This window comes from Ammospiza nelsoni, chromosome 21 (genome assembly GCF_027579445.1).
Source record: "Ammospiza nelsoni isolate bAmmNel1 chromosome 21, bAmmNel1.pri, whole genome shotgun sequence".
Taxonomy (NCBI): Eukaryota; Metazoa; Chordata; class Aves; order Passeriformes; family Passerellidae; genus Ammospiza; species Ammospiza nelsoni.
Genome location: NC_080653.1, coordinates 4,957,673 through 4,977,554, shown reverse-complemented (window position 1 = coordinate 4,977,554; position 19,882 = coordinate 4,957,673). Strand labels below are relative to the sequence as shown.

The 19,882-nt window shown below is 45.5% G+C and overlaps 1 protein-coding gene across 1 annotated transcript in view; it reads right to left on the bottom strand.

Moving 5' to 3' along the window:
- Positions 1–19,038, bottom strand: part of COL26A1 (collagen type XXVI alpha 1 chain) — a 166,378-nt gene extending 147,340 nt beyond the window's left edge. The window contains exon 1 of the mRNA XM_059487097.1: positions 18,887–19,038. Within this exon, the coding sequence (XP_059343080.1) occupies positions 18,887–19,038 (152 nt within the window). The remainder of the gene's footprint in view (positions 1–18,886) is intronic.
- Positions 19,039–19,882: the final 844 nt, after the last annotated feature.

Here is a 19,882-nt window from a genome sequence, read left to right as displayed (position 1 = left end):
TGACAGGAAACTTCATCTTCCCTCCCTTCTCACCACTGGGATTTGCACAGTGTTCCTGAAGCCCACAGGGTGCATAAGGGAGGTCTCCATCCATCCATCCATCCATCCATCCATCCATCCATCCATCCATCCAAGCACTCACACCACAACACACAGATCCATCCCCAAAAGCAGTGTTTGCTTCTTTCCTAGTCCAACCTGCTCACTTTTTCCAAGCTTCTCTTTGTCCTGGGGTGTCCCTGGAGGACATTCCAGGTGTTCACAAGAGAAAAACCCCCTGGCTGTTATCTGGCTGCATTTCACTGGAGAAGAGATGACAAAGTGAGCAGTGTCAGAGCCGCTGGGCTGAACTGAGCAGGACCCAGCAAGGGCTGGTGAATCAGGACTGTGCAGCTCAGGAATGGAAGTGGCTGCATTCCTGCCTAATCACCTCTTTCAGAGAGGTGACAGTTCAGCACCACACACAGACCCAGGGCTGCCTGCCCTGCTAGGGACAGACCTACAGCAGGCACCACCTCCCCCACAGGAGCTGATGCTCTCACTGGGCTGAAGGACACAGCTCCAGCTCCTGAAATCCGTGGTCTCCCAGCACACCGTGCTCCCACCAGCTCAGAACTGCTTCCAGCAGAAACAACCCCCCCAGCTGGGCTCTGCACAAAGCCTGTTGTAGAGCTCACTGAAATGCAGATTTGGTATGGGTTTGGTAAAGAGTTAATTGGACAAGCCAGAAGGAAGAGAATTCTTTCTGAGAGTGGGAGAACATTTAATATACAGGATGGTTTCATCAGCACCTGTTCCATGTGTTTGGGCACAAACTGACCCTCCCCACTCAATAAATATCACAGAAGTCTCTCAGAAAGGTTGGCATTTCTGATGCTTGTGATTTGCCCTAAAGCTTTGTCCTGTGTAAACAACTGCACTGAATTATCTTTTTGTTTCCATAAGGATAACACACTGTGTGTTATACTTAGCAGAGATTAACATTTAGGGCACAGAAAACAGTAGGAGTGTTTTGATAGCTAGGTAGATTTCCCCAAGTTTCCTCATAACATTTTTCACTGGAGCTATCAATTTCCCTGCAATCCTAGCAAGGAATTTCAATAAAATCAGAAGGTCACTGACTTTCACTGGGAAAAAGTTGCTGTTCTGACTCAATGAAAGCAAACTGTGCCCTTTTCTCTGTGTAAATAGTAGAGCATCCCATTTGCTCTGCCAGAACAGCAATCCATACACTGTGTGCTGCAGCCCAGCTTTAGGAGGGGTTAGCTATTTATATATTCCCTTGAGGCCAGGAGCAGAAGTTGCCCTCTACATTCCAAGAAATCCAAATTCAAAGGCTGCCAGGCTGTCTGGGTTATCTCTTCCTGAACCATCCACTTCTATAAAATTATATTATTCCTTTCTTATTCACAAATACACACCTCCCTGAATGTGCTTTGACTCTCATCAGGATCAAGTTTAGCAGCTAATTCAGTTGGCTGGGACCAGGTTACTCTTTACTGCTGTGACCTGGCTAAAGAGGAAACTATCCCATCACATGTTACTGGAAAGCTCAGACAAAAGCCAAGTTAGGCTTAAGTTTCCCCTGTTCTTGGCTGTATTCATGCTCTCCCCAGGTAACCAGGTTTTAGGATCAAGGCTGTCATCCAGCTCATTGTCCAGCTACAAAATTCAATTGTAATCAGCAGTCTCCACACTATTGGAACATTCAGTGGTGATGGATTGATTCAGGATTGCCTGTAGATAGATGGACCTTTGCTAAGAAACCCATGAAAAGACCACCTGGCAGGGGTGAGGGGCTGGCTTATCAAGGCAGGGTTCAGTTCAAAGCAGATTCTGCTCCTCCATTACAAAGTTTTAAGAGGCCTGCAAGTCAGAAGCCACGACAAGCCACAGTAATCTTGCTGTCAATATTGATGTTTTACGCATGCCTTACTCCCACTGAGCACTTCAGAGTCACTAATAGAGGTTACCCTGACTCCCGCAAAAAAAAAGGGGGAGAAATCTCTGTAACAGCCCATTCATTTTGGGAAAGGAATAAAACTGGAAGGCTGCTGGTGTTTCTGAAGCCAGACAGCAGCAGCCATTTGAAGCAGCAGAGAGCCAGAGGCACGAACAAGAATAAGACAAGTTCCAGGTCTCCCACTCTGCTCTGTTGGTCAGACAAAGGTTGGAAGGAACTCCAATCTCTCTGCACACACCACCACTCCACCCCCACAATAAGAGTCTGAACAAAGTGGCCATAAAAATAAGTTCTGGCTAGCAGAGTAAGATGGGACAATTTATCTAGGAACCTCCCAATAGCATAACCCTTCCCCGGGGGGGCAATATGTTCTGTGCTTTGTGCACTTCAAATACTCACTTGCCAATAACAGCCTAAAGTTTTCCCACACAAAGTGCATTATCAGAGCCTGCTGGAGGGAGTTTAGTCCTAGAGGAACCTTTACCTGAGGAGGAAAACACGGTTCAGTCTGCACAAGAGCTTCAGTCTCAGTCTTCAGCAAGTTCTGAAGCCAAGCACATTTAACTGTGCTTTCCTTGCTTTGTTTTATGCAGGGGTGACCCTCCAAAAAGCACTGCCTTGAGGGCTGAGCTTGCTTCAATCCATAGGAAAGGGCACAAGATTTTACCTTATCCTCCTGCAGCCTCTGAAGTTACAGGGGCTAAGGGAAAACCTCTCCCTATTGGGATTATTAAACACCTAGAAGCAGCATAGCTAAATACCAAGGAACATGTGTGCAACTCTTCTTCAGAGACAAGGAGAGATCCAGCTCCCAGAGCCACATTGAGCTCCTTCAGCCATGAGAACATTAATTTTCTCTTCTAACCTTCAAACTCATTCACTAGGCACCTGCCAGCTGCTGCAGATAAGAACACTCACCTGTTCCACACCCTTGGTCCACTTGTAGAGCATCAGCACTGATATTAATGAAGGATAGAACAGAGAGAGATAAAGATTTAAGTGTTTCTGATGTGATCAATGTGTTTCTGATATGTGATCAATGTGTTTCTAATGTGATCAATGTGTTTCTGATACTCCCTACTCAGGCAGGGAGTATCAGAAACACATTGATCACATTCAAAAATCCTTGTGAGGCTACATACCTGTTTGTATGTGTGTGTAAGGGCAGAGGGCACAAGGAACATTCATCAAGCATCAAGTCCCTCTGATTCACATCCAGTATCCATCTCTCAGTTTGCCAGTGACATGTTCCAACTGAATCAAACCATAAATATGGCTGACCTGAACCATAATTACCTTCAGCAGTGAAATGAAAGAAGTTAGTCCATGACTGAGCGCTCAGAAATAAAAGGGGGCTTCACTCCTTTGAAGTTCTTTGCTTTTACAGACATTCTTTTACACACTGCAGTGTTTTGCTGCTCCCTCCCATGAGCTTATCACAATCAATGAGAAGACAGTAGTTTCCAGTGTTCACAGAGGGAGGAAAGAGGAAATGTACAAAAATATCCATGGAATCTGTCTTTGTTAAATTAGACTGACTTGATGGAATTTGGCATTTGATATCCATGCAGCATGGAAATCATGCACAATTACAACCAAGTATGTCATTTTTGCAACATTAAAAGCTGCTTGAATTAGAGCCTTTCAAAAGAAGAACCTGAGTCTAAACATTTGTGCACAGCTGGATAACATGGCTGTAGCTAGGTCTAACACCTCCATACTGAGAATACATCCACAGAACTGGTTTGTTCATTCCTAAAAAGCCTGACCTTGAAAAGAGGGGTGGGATCACAGGAAAAAAATCCTTAAGACCTGGATTGAAAGTAGAGATTTGGCAGTAGAGATTTGGCACACAACTGTTTGTCTGAAACAGATCCCTGTGGTCAAAGTCTACATTTGGTACTGGTCTGTGTCCTCTGAGGGGCTGATCTAGAACTGGTTAGGCTGAGGACAGTGACCCTGATCCTCATTAATAGCACCAGACTAACTTTGATAAAAGACAGTACACCTGAGTTTAGAAAAATTCATTTAGAATTAAACTCTAAATTTGATTTAGCAAGAGGTAGAGTGTGAATTTTAAGTAGAAGAACAGGGCACTGACACACGCTTGTCCTCAAAACCTTTGCAGAAAGAAAAGCAGTTTAAGGAGTCGCTGATCCTGTCAGAGCATCCTGTGCTTTACTACTGCTCCTGTTGTGGCTACAGCTGCTCCTCCACCATCCACAAAGGCAGTGCCCATGGCTGTCTTTAATTCCCCTTGTAACAAAACACTTTGCACAATTCAGTCCTCCAAAAGGGACAAATCAGGCTCCTGCTGGTTCCAGCATCCCCTTAAATCCCACCCTTTGCTCTACAAAGCCTCTATCTGCACCACCAGCCAATCTGCAGGGATTGGACAGGGCCTACTCCCAAATTTGTTTTGTTTTTTTTGCTTATAGAGCTCTGCACAGACAACAGAGCATCTTTGTGCCTCCCATTCAGCCCTCTGGTGCCAAACTCCCAGCACTTACGAGCAGCAATGAATGCCACATGCATGACAGGAACACAGGCACTTGGCCCAAATGAAGCAGTGTTTTTCATTAACATTATACTGGCACCAAAAACCACAAACTACAGCAAGAACAAAAGGCAGTGTCAAAAGGACAGTGTTGAGTGTATAAAAAAAAAAATAAGATGGCATGATGAAGCTTCCTACTATAGCATGATGTTAATGTGCTCGTGTAACATGCATGTTTTGGGTTTTTCCTGGAGCTGAACAGTTGAGATATTGCTGCTACTGGAGAAGGTACAACCTTTTGACAGTTAGAAACAAACAAAAAATTGTATTGAAAGAGATCAGCACATTGCTTTCTCTTTAGGGCAATACTGATGTGTTTTCCTTATGTTTTCAACTGTCAGAGCAGTGAGCCTCAAAAGGTATCAAAAATCAGATTAAAGTTTTAGCTTCAGATTCACAGGTCTTAAGGTGCAACTGGAAATACCTGCACAAACAGCTGTGGAAGGTAAACTGAACCCACAACTCTTCTAGCAACACTTCTTCCACCTGCCCATTTCTCTTTTCCTGTGGCACATTACAATTTTTTCAGTCTAGGTCTTGAATTTGGTCAGCAACTTGTAAAGGAATTTGTGGGCTCTGGTGTACAAGGGACTACAAGCAGACATTTCTAAGTAGTACCTACCATGTGGTTGCCATCCCTGTTGGAAACAGGATTTCATGGGCCAAAGGCACCTCTTCCAGAGTGAAGCTGCAGCAGCTGTGCAAGCTCACTCCTGGTTCAGGTGGCTGCCAAAGAGCCAGACCTGACACCAACCCCACTGAAACCACCAAGGGAAATTATGGTTTCAGCCTTTTCTCAAGTGCAAGAAAGCCCCACAGTTTTCCAATGTTTCCTGTGCTGGAGGAGGTGATTAGAAACAATAGACCAGTCTAGACAAATCCATCTTCTTTTGCTTGGAGAAGAACAATTTCTCTTCTTCCTTTTGGATGTCTCACATTAGCCACTTGTGTTCAGTGAGGCAGCTGAAGCTCAGGTACCTGGAGGCAGCATCTGCACCAGGCCTGAGGCAAGACTCCAAGAAGATTCTTTTGGGGACAGCTGTACCCCACAAACACATCAGCACCTCAAGAACAAAGCACTTTTCTCCAGTAACTGCTCTACCAATGTGCCAGGTCATCTGTGCTGTGTGCAGTAGATAAATCAGGCTGTTACCCCCAGCCCAGCTCAAAGATTGCCAGGATGAGCCACATAAGACCCAGTTCAGTGAAAACAAAGCCTTGGAAAACCTTTCTGCCTGGGTATTCAAAGTGTTAATCAGCCTGAAAAACAAAACCCAAAGACTGTGTGTTAATTTGCTATTTAAATTGAAAACTTTTTTATTCCATGTCTGCCATGTCTGGCACAAGGCTGTCCTGGGCGTTACTACAATAAAAAATAATTTGGAAAATAATCCTATTGTTCCAGTCACACCCATGGGAGTTTCATGTGTAGGGAAGTAGGAACATCAGAACTGAGATCTGTCCTGTCATCAGAGAGCTGAGTTTGCCCTTTACAAGAGCCAGTTTTGATCCAAGGGCATATTGAGAGCAGGATCAGGAGCTGAGTTAAGGCAGGAGGAGGTATCAGTAGCTCTAAGGTTAATAAATTCCAACTTGCACAGGCTAAAACTCTTAAAAACCACTATGAGCATAGCAATAGCCTTTACAAACACCTGTTGACATCCATGGGTGTTAGTCTATCACACCTTTCTCTTCCTTGCCTCCCTCTGAAGCCAGTCCTTCCCAGAGCCCATGTAAATGAAGTGAATTGCTCTAAAGCACCTCCTGGTTGCCAGTGACCAGCCCTTCCAAAGACCCTCCTCTGCACTGAGGCCTCATTGAAACCTCCCTGCAACTCCAGCATGGCTGGGATGAGGCAGTTCCAGGCACAACAATCTGCTGTACCAGCAGCCTCCTTTTCACCTTCCTCCAGACTCCCACTCTTACACTGTCCTGACTGCACCCATCCAAAGCCATAAAAATCACCCACAGGGTTTGCTGTAGCTCAGCTCTTTGCACACACAAGTCCCAAACCTGCTGGTGAGCACCCAGTGCTGCCTCACCAAGCTCTAAACTCACTCTTCAGCAGATGGTGTGTTTTAATCACACAGAACCCACTGCACTTTATGTCTACAGACAGACTGTAAAGAGACAGCAAGAAACCAAGTGCTCTACCTAACTATTTTCAATGTAAAAGGTTTTTCTGCTTTTAAACAGCTTCCTAAGCTTTCACTGGTTCTGGAAGCAGTCACCATACCTCATTTCTAGCCAAGAACAATTATTTATATTCTCCTTTTAAACCCTGCTGCAACCCAGTTTGTTCATTAGAAATAAAAAGGGCTTAAAAAAAAGAAAGCTTTTCTCTTGTGAACGGAAACACTAACACCTTTCTCTATTATTAAAAAATTCTTGAGCAATCTACGAAACTGCTTTAGTGCCTCAGTGCTTTGGAAGCCTCTGTTTGGAAGGGAGGAGATCTACATTTCAGTATCCAGGTGGAAAATGGGTTTGATTTGGCCAAGTAATAACAGCTGAAGAAAAAAAAAACCTCCATAGGCTGTGCATGCACAGTAGATTCCTTAGGAATGATAACACTGCCTTGAAACATTCCCAAGGAGACACGTGGGAAACAGGATGGGGAGAAAGCAGCACTGAGCAAGAGAGGGGACAGCAGGAGGTCTGAGGGAGATACAGGCATTTGGTCAGAAAAATTTCTGCCCTGTTCTGTGCAGAATTGTACAGCAAACTCCTCTAGATGGGGATTGGCAGGGTTTATTTGGTGGTGGTTTAAGTTAGAGGTTGCCTGCCGATGCAAAAGGACAGGACAACCTGACTGCTCCACCATGGCAAAGTGCAAAAATCCACAACTTAAAGTGTTTTAACCACAAATTGGTGAAAATTCAACCTGATGCCCACAAGTGAACCAAACTTCTAATGCAAAGGTTTCACAGGCATCCCTCATCCTTCTGCTGGGAATGGGAATGCCTGGAGTTACTGGTGAGAGGGTCTATGTGTGCAAAGGAGTGGCTGACACTAAATACATTAAACACACAATACTGACAAAATCTTGGGGCAAATTCAAGGCAAAACCATTAAAGAGAGATTAACTTTTTTTTCCCTCTTCTCCTATTTACACACATTCCTGCCATCAGAGAATGAAGAGTGACACAAATAGCATGCAAGATAAAAGTTTGATTGAAAACAAGAAATTATGACCTGAATTTTACCAAGGGGTGACATACCTTTTACATAGTTTGGGAACATCTTACTGTTGTTTTACTGGCTGAGGGCAAACCAGCAAACCTGTGAGTGATACACAGCAATAATCTGTGTTTATTATTGCCCTAAGTATGTACACAAACATCCTTCACACACAACAGCTCAAACTTGTTTGTGGTTTTTCCTCCCTCATACAAACATACATAAGAGTTTTCCTCTACACCTTTCACCACAGTTTGGAGAAATCTTTCCATGCATTGTCTCAGCAGAGGATGGTGCCAGACTGAGCCACCCTGGAAGCAAAGCCAGCAGCTGCCATTGCCACAGCATTCACTTGAACCATTTCTAAGGAGGTGTAGAGGGATATATGAACACTGCAGTGCTGAACATCACATGAAATGGCTGTGACAGACTCACATCACAGCAGAAAAAAAGTGGTTTGAGTTTCACTAGAAACCACTCTCATTCACAAATCAAAAAGTTTGGTAGAACCTCAGAGCAGAGAGTGACAGAACAACTCTTGAACTAGTTCCCCTGGCTGGAATTATGTCCATGGGAACAGCCTGCTCACCTATCCAGCTGTTACTGGCAACACTTGAGCCACAAGCCCATGGGAAGTGTGTGATTCCAGTCAAATGCTTGTGTGGGGTTTGGTGTTGGTCATCATGGTAGTGTTTTTTGGCTGGTTGGTTAAAAAATCCAACCAAACAACAATAAAAAAAGCCCCTAAACCACCCCCACACATGGAGTGTGCCCTGCAAAGCCAACCTTGCTTCACAGGGATGCTGAGACCCAATCCATCACCCAGACACAGGCAGCACAAGATGACTGCCAGGCTCAGCCAGGACACAGCTGAAATGTCCAAAACAAATCAGCCCAGTTTCTAACTGCATTCAATACAAGAGACAAGCTGGGATGATTTCTATAATTTCCACATTCACATTTTTCTCGTCTCTCTTCCCAGCCACTGTACAGCTATACAGCTTCACTCTAACCTTCCTAAAAGTTATGCAGCAGCTTCTCCAAATGGTACCTGGGAGCTGAAAGTTTACCTTCAGCAAAATTCCACAGACATTTGCAGAAGCTACTTTGAAAACCTTCTAGTTCAGATGCCAAGAACCACTTGGCAAGGCCTGACAGACGTAATTAGAGAGCTTGATTGTTTCAAAGGACATTACCCAAGAAAATTAGTATTTTGCTGTGATTCTTGCAATAAATTTACAATGGGTTTGGTTGCAGAGGTCTTGCAAGGGTTTTAGCAGACTTTTAATTACAGTATCAGGCCTCAAGTATTTTTCTAGTGCTTGGCAATATGAGATCCTATTATTTCTGCTTGCAATGCACACTCATTCAAAGCTTATCCACAGGCTGACAGCCTAAGAATTCCTAGCACTCTGTAATCCAAAATTTTTGTATCATTTGTGATATACATTAGTGACTTCCAGTAACAGCTGCCCCAGAGACAGCATTTTACTGTGTGATAGTTTAAACCCTTTGGCTCAGTACTGTATCCTGAAATACACTGCAGGGAGGCTGTAGCTTTTGCTGCAGGTTATGCTAATTTACAGCAGCATTAAGCCAAGCACTCTAACATCCTACAAAGCCAATTTGCCTTTTTGATCTCTGCTGTATTTCAGATGGGAGCAGGGGAAGTTTGCAGCATCACAGCCCAGAGCTGCCTTTGCTCCAAGGCTGGTGCTATGGGTCACACCCATTGCCACAGGTATTTGTGCCCTGAGCTCAAAGCTGCTTCTAAAGGTTTGTCCCACAGCCAGGCTCCCAAAAACCACCCTGGGGACAGGAGAGCCATCACCCAGCCCTCTGCTACTGGTGAGTCCAGCCTGCCCTGCTCAGCACCTCCCTCTGCCACCCCTCAGCATCCCCTTCAAACTAATCCCTCTCTGCAGAGCTCAGGCAAAGGCTTACTCCCAAAGACCAATTTCAGTCATTCAGACTCAGAGAGGCGCAGTATGCAAGGAGCACAATGATCTCTGTTCTGTAAGAGTGGAAGTTTATACAAGAGCCAAGTATTATCATTCATAGATTTATTATAAACTTCAGCATAAATTCATGTACAGTACTTTGGATTTTGTAGCTTTCCCTCTAAGATATAACCACACCCTCGTGAAATACTCCCCAGAGCCCTCCTTTACATGAAGGGAAGTATTACTATTCCCGTTTTATTTAGGGGAAAGAAAAGAGAGAGAGAACTTGCAAGTCTCAGTTCCCAGACTCTGTGCTGCTCTATAGAATATATATTGAGCATTTAAGGAAACAGTCTTTGTCTTGGGAAAGAGGGTGGAAAACAAAGCCTTATGAATCAGCCAGCTAATAATTAAAAGCAACTAAATCCAGATCACTTTAAGCTGCACACGAGAATCTGAACTTCTCAGATGCTGAATTCCTCGGCCGACCAGAAAAGCCAGGGTCACTTGCCCAGCTGGTCACTATTGTTCTGTCCAATAAAGTTCTGGCAGGAATGCATGTTTAACAAAATACAGAGATTAGGCATAGCAAAGAATGCAGCTCCCCCCTCAGTGTTTAGGTTAGCAGGGTTTGCCATGTTGAAATACTGAAGCTTAAGCATATCAGATTTTCTCTGTCCTGTACTGCTGGTGCCAGTGACAGACACAAGCTGACAGCTCAGTTCTCAGGGGCACTGCCATTTTAGCTCTAAGTTTATTAAAAGCTGCATTAAAAGTTCACCTAAAATCTGTAGTGACCACTAATTAAATCAGTGTTTTCTTGGAGATATAGAATCACAATTGAGAAAAGCTCCCTGTACCTCCCCACATGGCAGAAACTTTTGAAGGGCAGTTTAAATCAAGCCACAGACTCAAGGGACCAGATTTTGAGAATCTTGCAACAAGGTAGCTCATCTTTAAGTGTTTTAGGACAGCCTAAATTTCCAAAAGGAAACTTAGCACCAGTGACTAAATACAGCATCAGAATGGCAATGACCTTCCTAACATCTGCCATAGCCTGGCTCTGTCTGGCTCTCTGTCAAGAGCTCTTTAGCTCAATTTACAGCATGGGACAACACAAGACTAGAGACACAAATGTCACAAGAACAAGTCACACAGATGATGTGACAGAGACCATCAGAGATTTTGCAGGAACACAGCTTTTACTAAGCCAATGCTATGCACAAAGGGGCTCTGATACCTCAAATGGGCCAAGAATTTCTCAGCTCAAAGTAGAATTATATTAAACGGACAGATATTTGAGACTCCTAAGTAGATTTGCAATGGATATAGTCCTTGGAGAACTGCATACAGGGAGGTTATAAATAGCCTGGATTTACCTCAAAGTTAGTGGGTTATATTCAGAGATACCAAGGATTCCTAAGTCCCCCCACAGGGGTACAGTAGCTCATGCTGGGTGAAGCTGTGGTTCATAGGTAGGAAGCATCTAAGATCCTGTTACCATGGCAGTCTCTCCTCTCCTTCTCCCTCCACAGAAAGCTGAAATATAATTTTCTGTCAGAGGCACACAGTAAATCTGGAACAGGCACAGCTGAGATCCAGACCTGCTGACATGCAAATCTAGGTGTTTCTTCTAGGAGAGCCTTTTTGATTCATCTTAACACAACAACAGAAACCTTATTTTAGCTGGTATTGCTTTCACTTCCACTGAAAATGCAAACAGCTCAACATTTTAACAAGATACAGTGATGAGACAAGCAGCCAGACAGCCAACACTGTGCAGGGTTGCAGAAACCAGACAGGTTCTGGGGAAGCACAAGACACAATCAGGCAAGAAGGAAGCCAGGAAGTCAAGCAACCCCAGGCAGGCACAAGAGAAGTGGCATCAGATGAAAAAGTCTTTTTCTTTAGGGAAAACACAGGCAGAATCTCCCTTGGGTTGAAGCGTTAAATTCATGTGGGGAGAGCTGTCACCCATTGCTGCCTCAAAGGAGGATTTGAAAAAGCTCCCTGTGCTCTGCTGTGTTTACAGCAATAATGAGAGCCTGGAGGAAGGGGTTAGAAACATCTGAGTTTAATAAGGGCTAAGCAGCACACAGCAAAAAGAAATGTCTGCCCTTCCGTTCAGGGCTGCCACACCCCAGCAAGCACCGCGGGCAAGGGGAGCCCAGCGTGGAGACGTGATGTCATCCAGCCCCAGCCCCTCTGCCCCTGCCCTCACCCAGCACAGCAGCTCCAGCCAGGCTCAGAGCTCCCAGCACCACACTCCTGAGCAGCTAAGCAAAAAACTGCAGGGAAAAAGCAGGTTTCGTTGACCCCAGGCACAAAATAATAAGGTTTTGTGTAGTGACTTAACTGAGCAGCTCCCTCTCACCAGGTCATCCCAAGAGGGCAAAAGGAGGATTTAGTTCATTTAGCACCTATGCAGCTGCCTTTTTTTAGTTCTAAACAGCTCTAACATCCAACAGGGGATAGGGCATCCTGTTCCCATTTCTCACACAGAAGGCCAAGAACCTCAGTACTCAGGTCCTGTGACTGAATTTGCTGTGTCCCCTTCCTCACAGTCCACCCCCAAAACTGTCCTTCCATAAAACAGGCATCTTTCTTGAAACACCTCATCCTACATTACCTTTACAAGGCACACTCTTTCTACATCCTTGGTCTTTTTATTCCATTAAAAAGTGGAAATCAGAGATTAAGAGTCTTGTCCAACAAACACACCTCCTCTCCAGAGTGCACATACATACACAGAAGAGGTGGGGGGACATCCAGAAGAAACAGAACTGGACCTGTTCTTAACTCTACAGACTCAGTCTAACTTGGTTACACAACCACATCCAGGGAATACTCCCCTGCCTCATGATTTCACTGCACTGGCATTTCTGAGATGCTCTGAGCAAACACATGCCTGTATGCAGCACAAATGCTGCAGAGAATATCACTTCCACCCAGTTCCTAGGGGCAGAAAAAGTGGAATTTATTAAAAAGACATCTGACTACATAACCTGATGTCAATATTGGACATGAATTGGTCCCTTCTATGCAGTGGTACCTCACTTTAGCTTTAATGTTTTGACAGATGGTTTGTTTGCTCAGCACAAAGGCAGGTGGCTGGACAAGAACAGCCTTACTCAGCTCTGGGAGGATGGATAGGAGACACAAAGCAAACCACAGAGGCAAAGGGAAGAGTCCTGAATAAGAGAATCTCACAGATTGCATCTCTTCTCAGTTTCCAAATCAGCTACTATGATTTTGAGTAGCAGAGTCTCTTTCCCAGATAAACCACATCAATATGGAAGAGGAGATTGACCTGTTCCAAACATGAAACATTGAGAAATTGCCTTCAACTTTTGTCTCAGAGGCATCCACTGTGGGACCCTCTGGGTGAAAGCCATTTCTAGACAGATAGAAGAGGCTTCTTTCTTTGCCAGAAATATGATTGCCCAGCTTTAGAAGTGGAAAAGGAGTCTGAAATCTGAAATAGTTTCCTATTTGTTGGTCGTCCCCAAAAGATTCAGCTATTTCCAAACAGCAAGGCCTAAACATTACAGGCAATACTTTCACCCAAACATGCTCCTCACACATCTGTTCAATTCCAAGGGGAGGAAAACATTACTTGTCAAAAGCAGCCAAAGCACCTAAACCATGTAATAAACTACACATCAACAAACAACATTTCTCCAAACAAAAGGAGGCAAGGAACAATAAGACAGCCCCTACTCTTGCTGGTTTCTGCAGTATTAAGGACTCTAATTCAAATAAGTGCTACATTGTGCATATTTACATTAAGCAAGAGATTTAGTATTATTCAGCTATATAAAAAGATGAAAAATGTAGGACAGCAACCAAATTAGTAGTATTTGCCTCTTTTCTAATTTGCAGCTACTACCCTCAACAGAATCCTTGTGGTATCTAAGTTGGCACAGGCTGGCTGTATGCTCAAAGATTCTAAATAAACATTATGCCTGAGTGGAAGTATATTAAGCACTGTCTAGATCTGCCTAATTAAAAGTGAGTCAAGAGCTTTGTGTATACTTCAGAAATGCAGTTGGATGAATTTTTGTATAATCCTACAGGAAAGGCATCTATGCTTTATAAATCAGTGAAATTTCCAGACATGCTGGAGGTCTGATGCAGGAAAGGGTCCATGAGTCTGACCCAGAAGACCTAAAGCACTCCATGCTTTCAGTTCTTAATCGTTATCTCAAAGCTATTCTTCATTTTCCCCCTTTATCAAGACACAGCCCAACAAAACTAAGATGTAAGTAAATATTCTGTGATCCCAGTGTCACAGAACCACTCCCCAAGCAAAGCTGTGACATTTCTAACCTATTTCCACCAGCACTTTAGCACCCTCACAAGCTCAACTTTGGATAAATTAACAAATGTTTCTTTCAATAATCCTTATTTTTTAGTTTTCTCAAAGGGAGCACAAGTTCACTGGCACCCATTGTTTTGCCTTTCTGCTCCCTTTGTTTTTCCCCTTGAGCTGGTAAATGAAACCTACCTAAGGGGAAATTCTTCACACAAGCAGCTGGAAAGGCAGGACAGTAGATTTCCTACAGGAACACAATTTACTGCAGTAGCTACAATCACATCTGGTATTTCAAAGCCATTCCAGTGTCACCAGACCCTTAGCCTACCATTGGCTCCACTGCTAATTGCATTGCAAAGCCACAGCCCTGAACCCCACGAGGCAGATGAAGATCATATGGCTGCAGAGCCCAGGGAACAAACACCAGAGAGTTCCAGGGGCTGGTGATGAGCTCAAGACCTTCTGACCTCTTGGTTACCTGGGTCAGGCACTTCAAAGCAGAATTAGAGCAGAGGACTCAGCGTGACACAAATCCCAGTTTGTTTGCTTGACATCCTCACAGTCCAGAGCAAACCAGGGACCTCAGGCAATGAGCAGACAATTAGGTGATGGAGAGAATGACTCAGAGAGCAAGATCCTGTCACTAAAAGGAGAGAAAACCACATTTGGCCAATATGTATAGTTTTATATTCCACACCCTCTTAAAAGTCATGAGAGGTTCAGAATTTGAGGCTGAAATAAGGTTCAAGTCATCTGTCTCTAGTGAAGAGAGAATTAATAAAAATCCACCAGGAAAACTCTAGATACACATTCTGAAAGCGTTCTGACAGACTACATAAATAGGAATACTTATTCATAGATGACCTTTTAATATTAAGAACAGGCTTCTATCACATAAAGATACTCACAGTTACTTAAAAGAACTAAAACCTCACCTGAGAGGCTGGAGGTTGCTACATTTCAGTGCAGTTGTGCTGAGGAGGGTCATTTCCAGTCCAGCACAGATGGAGCTGTAGGGCCAGGCACAACACAGGCAGTTATTCTGGACAGAACACATCTGCCTACAAGAGGTCCACACAGACATCTTGATCTTGAGAGACAGACATCCAAGTGACCTGTTAGGAAACTGGGAGCCTCAAGGAATAATTGACAACGTATTTCAAGCAACAACACTTTGGGTTTCTCAGCTGCAGTACTGGAAAGCTGATGTCTGTTTAAATATCATTCCCACATCAAAGCAGCTCACAGAGCCTGTTTAACTATTCCATGGAATCCATGGCAAAGGGATTTGCCCCCTGATATGGAGTAAACCATTGGCAGAGGAGCAGCTCGGACGCAGGTCTCACTCTCCTGGGCTGTGCTCTGAGTCACAACATGAAATGACCAAAGGCCACCTGGCCTTCCATGTCAAAGCCTCTGCCAAGCAAATATTGCAGATATTACTTTCCTCTCCATATCCATCCTCAAGAAACATCACTGCTGTAGGCATCACTGGGAATTATTGTGACCAAATGTGCAATTATCAGTAGAATGTGGATAAGAATACCTATTTGTACAGCCCTGTTAGTTGTAACATCATGGTTCTAATGTTCATTAACAGGCTTTTAGGCTGAGGAGTGTTTTGAAGACCTCACTGCCACAGCTGGACTTGCATCCACCCCAGAGGGCTTTTGTGATGGTACTGTAATGATCCCAGTGAAAAAATTATCATCCTACATTGCTTTTGGGTTCATGTTTTGGGATTTTCTATCAGCCACCTCCAAGTCTCATCCAAAGAGGTTTCTAGTCTAAGCCCTGCATCTATTCAGACTCCCACAATTAAGTTCACAAGGACTCAATGTGTGACTAATTAGAAAGTACAGGAAAATAGAATGAGGAGTTGGGAGAACACCAACCCCAAAGACAACTAACACAGAAGCAGTGTTCCTTGACAACTCAGCTACTTCCAGCATGAGAACAAGCTTCCCTTAACTCAGTCAGCAAAGCTTCTCAGAGCTTGGAGGAAGATTTCTCCTTGGCAGGCAGCCCCTCCATTCTTATGCTTCCAGTAAGGCCCACTTCCCATTCATTGCCTTAACACAGTTCAAAATGCATGCACTGAATGGGAATTTCAAGCTAAATTGAGAGGCTGTTGCAGTCCATACAATGCCAGCAGACACTGCTGCCTGGATTTCAGGCAGCACATCAGAAGTTCAATTCAAGCACATGCAAAGATAGACTGCAAGTTTCTTTGGTCTAATAACCAAGACCTGTCAACTGAAGCCAACCAGAAGCTAGAATATTCATTAAAAATAGGGAAACAAAGAACACATCATTACTCTAGAACAAGTATTCCATGGTTCACTTTGAAGAATGTGAATAACAGTAATTTTTTCCTCCAAATTTCCCTTCACCACCACCCCAAAGTTTTTACAGTGCTCAGGGCCTTATTTTTTTTGGCAGGAAACATGGTTAGCAGTCCTCACAGCTTCAGGAGCCCATCTCTGAGCCAGCCTGCAACCTAGATACCAAGGGCTGTATCAGCACAAAGGACTCCAGAAACTTCTCCCCTTGGAGAAATACAACTCTTATGACAAGTTAACTTTTAGAAAATTGGTAGCAGATTCACAAACAGCTCTATCATTTGTTGATCAAAAGACAACTGCAGAAAGATGGTGTGTCCTGTATCAAGGAAACCTGTCCACTGTAAGGCATCCCATCAATGTGTGCTGCAATGTACCAACACCTGGAGCTGCAGCAGGAACTTTCAAGGCTCTGTCCCTGATTATTTTTGACTCAGAAAAGTGCCAGAAGTCACTGGACAAAGCACACACACTGGGAAGGTTGAAGAAGAGAAAGTGGGAATGGCAATATAGTGCCATTAATACCACTATATGGCCACTGTATAAAGCAGTCACCTTCCCACCATCTTGTCTCCTCCACAGCCTCTCCAAAGCAGAGGCCAGAAAGTTACATTGTGATGGAGCTGCTGTTGCTGCACATAATTCAGGTGCTACCAAGATCCCCTGTTTCAATGGCAAAAGGGACACTGAACAACATAAAAACCCATCTATACTAATCTGATCAGTCCTTTAAAAAAGGCTTTGCACCCCTATAGATCAATATCAACGTCAAACTCGGAGCAAAAAGCCTCACTCCTGTCATGGACCATATTAAACCCAGAAAAGTCCAGCTATCCCAACCTGAAGCTGCACCCAGCAGGAGACTTCCCTCAAAAGTCCAACACTGTGGCTGGGGAAAGTTTTCCCACACAGATTTTCCCATCAGAAAGTGAAGCTGTTAGACATTTGCCAACAACAAAACTTCACCACTCAAGGGGAAATTAAACATACAAAGATTGCTTCAATGTGCGATATTTAACTGAGCACTTGAATTTTTCTTTCACAACATCCACTGGTGATTTTTTCCTCCCTTCAGTATTTTACTTCCCCCTCTATATTAAACTATAATGGGAGAGTCTCCCAGGGCAAAGTTCCATCAGACATAAAAAATAAATCTAAAAAATCTACCAGCTTTCCCCAGCATCATTGTTTAGATCAGGTTTATGTGGTTTTACACAACACTTTATAGACTTGGAGAGAGACACATTCCCCTGACAAAGCATCAGCTATCCAAACCATTGAGGCATAGGAAAGCTGTGCAAGAGTGGGAGCTGGGGAAGGTCTTTGGTGAGCAGAGTCCACACTCATGTAAGTGTGGTAGCTCTGAACAAAGATCTGCAGGCTAATAGATATGTAAGACAAATGACATGTGGTTCTCATTGCTGCTCATGCTTTGGGAAGGGGGTACCTTGGAAGAGATCCAGCTGGGATAGGTTTATCCCATTACTCTCCTATAATTTTCTGCCGTTTCAAACCCTTTGACAGTTGCTGTAGTTTAACATCACACCCCCTGCAGCCCCAGGGCTGTCTGACAGCGCAGCGGACAAAGCCACCTCCCCCCGGGGGGAAATCCGCACCATATGCGAGCCCCGTGCAAGGCACAGGGCTGGTGCCGCCCCTGCACCTCCGATCCGCCACGGAAATCCACAGAGTCCGAGCCTTTTCCCAAACCCCAGCCCAAGTAAGCCGGGCTAACAGAAGCCCTCCTCCACAGCAGCACAACTCACGCAGACTAGGTATTAGCAAGGGAGGAGGAAAAGAGGTAGAGACAGGATGGACGAGCCTTGAATATTAAATCTCAAATCCCCACTTAAGGGAATGACAAGGGGGAAAAAAAAGAAAAAAAGTGAAATTCAAGAACAACTGGAATCAGGTTAAGCCACTCTCTTGCTTTATACAGTGCAGCTCATTCATCTGAACAGCTGTTTCACCTCTAGAGAAATACCCAGAGAAAACAGAGGGGAGGGGGAGAAGCCTAAATTGTTTGCTCTACTGAAGCAGTAAGATACAGTAAATCAAACCTGATTTATATTAAGTTTATAAGAAATTGGGGTTGGGGTGGGGCGAGGGAGGTTTAGTTTTAAACAGCTACTTGGAAATTGCAGCTCTTGAAGAAAGATCTGTAATTAAGGGCTTTCCTTTGTTGAACTGAACAAGTTTCTCCTCGCAGCCGAGGGCTATAACAGTTCCCTCTGCCGGCATCCCTCGTGTCCCGGCTCAGGAGGTTTTCCTGCTCCGGCCGCGCATTGCGCAGGGACGCTCAGCCCCGCAAAGCCCCTTCCCCTCCCCGCGGGGCTGGGGACACTCTGCGGGTGTCATTTACCCAGGCTCAGCTCCTCGATCCCCCAGGAGGCGGACACTGCTGCGGGCAGGTAGGGAGCGTCCCGCACCCCGCCGAGGATGCGGGTAGCCCAGCCCAGCCCGGCTGGCCGAGGGGCAGCAGCCCAGCACCCCCTGCACCCTCCGAGGCACCGCTGCCCCGTTTGTCCCCGGGGCCACCGGCGGGGCGCAGCCTCCTGGCCCGGAGGCGGACCCGCTCTTACTCACCGGCGACTGGCGAAGCCGCTGCCCGGCGAGCCGGAGCTCTGCTCTGGGTAGTTGTGCTGCAGGGTTGATGCTGGGAATTGATAGAGGAAGCCAGTGCCCAGCGCGCATCCGTGCAGGCAGCAGCACCAGGACAAGAAAAGAGCGAGCTGCATTTTTGCAAGAACGGGGTTTTCCTACCGCCTGCCCCTTCCCTCTCACACTGCACGGCAGGCGCAGGGCCACACCGCGCTCCCCCGGCCGGGGTCACGGCGGGATCCCGCGGCACGGACGAGCCCCGGGAGCGGGGAGCAGGGGCAGGGGTGCCGGGCACAGGGGATGGCCGCTCCGCCTGCCAAAGGGAAGCCCCGACCCTCGGCAGGCCGAGCCCCGGCGGCTGCGGCTGCTGCCCGCGCAGGGGGTCCGGGGCCAGCGCGGCTCGATGCTCCCAGGGTGCACACTCAGCCCCGGATGCCTTTTCAAATTTGGCGAGGTTGGCCCGACTCCGTCAAAGGGGGCGTGGGGCTTCGGCGTTAACCCTTGCCAGGCCTCGCTGCAGACCCCGCTGCCGAGGGGTTCCAGACGAGCCGCGCTCCTGCGGGACACGGAACCCGCGGGGCTGCGCCGTGCCCCGGGCACGGCTGGCAGCGCCCCGAGGGCAGGGAGAGCCCGGGGAGCCCCAGTCCCCACCCAAACCGATCACCGACACAGCAGAATCCATGTGTCTCCTCAGTTAACCGAGGGCCGGGTCAAAGGGAACTCGCTGCCGAAATACCCCAAAGTTGGTGTCTGCTGCCACTAACACAGATAACTTCTGCTGCAGAAGTTACACAGATAAAATAGGAAATAAATAATTTAAAGACATTTAATTCACATGGTAAGCAGTGAGAAAGTGATCCTTGCTTTCACCATCCTGCTCATTCTAGCATCACTCAGATGGAGACATAGTAGTTAACATGACAGTGTGAGGTTGACTGTTGGACTCAATGATCTTAGAGACCATTTCCAACCTTCATGAGC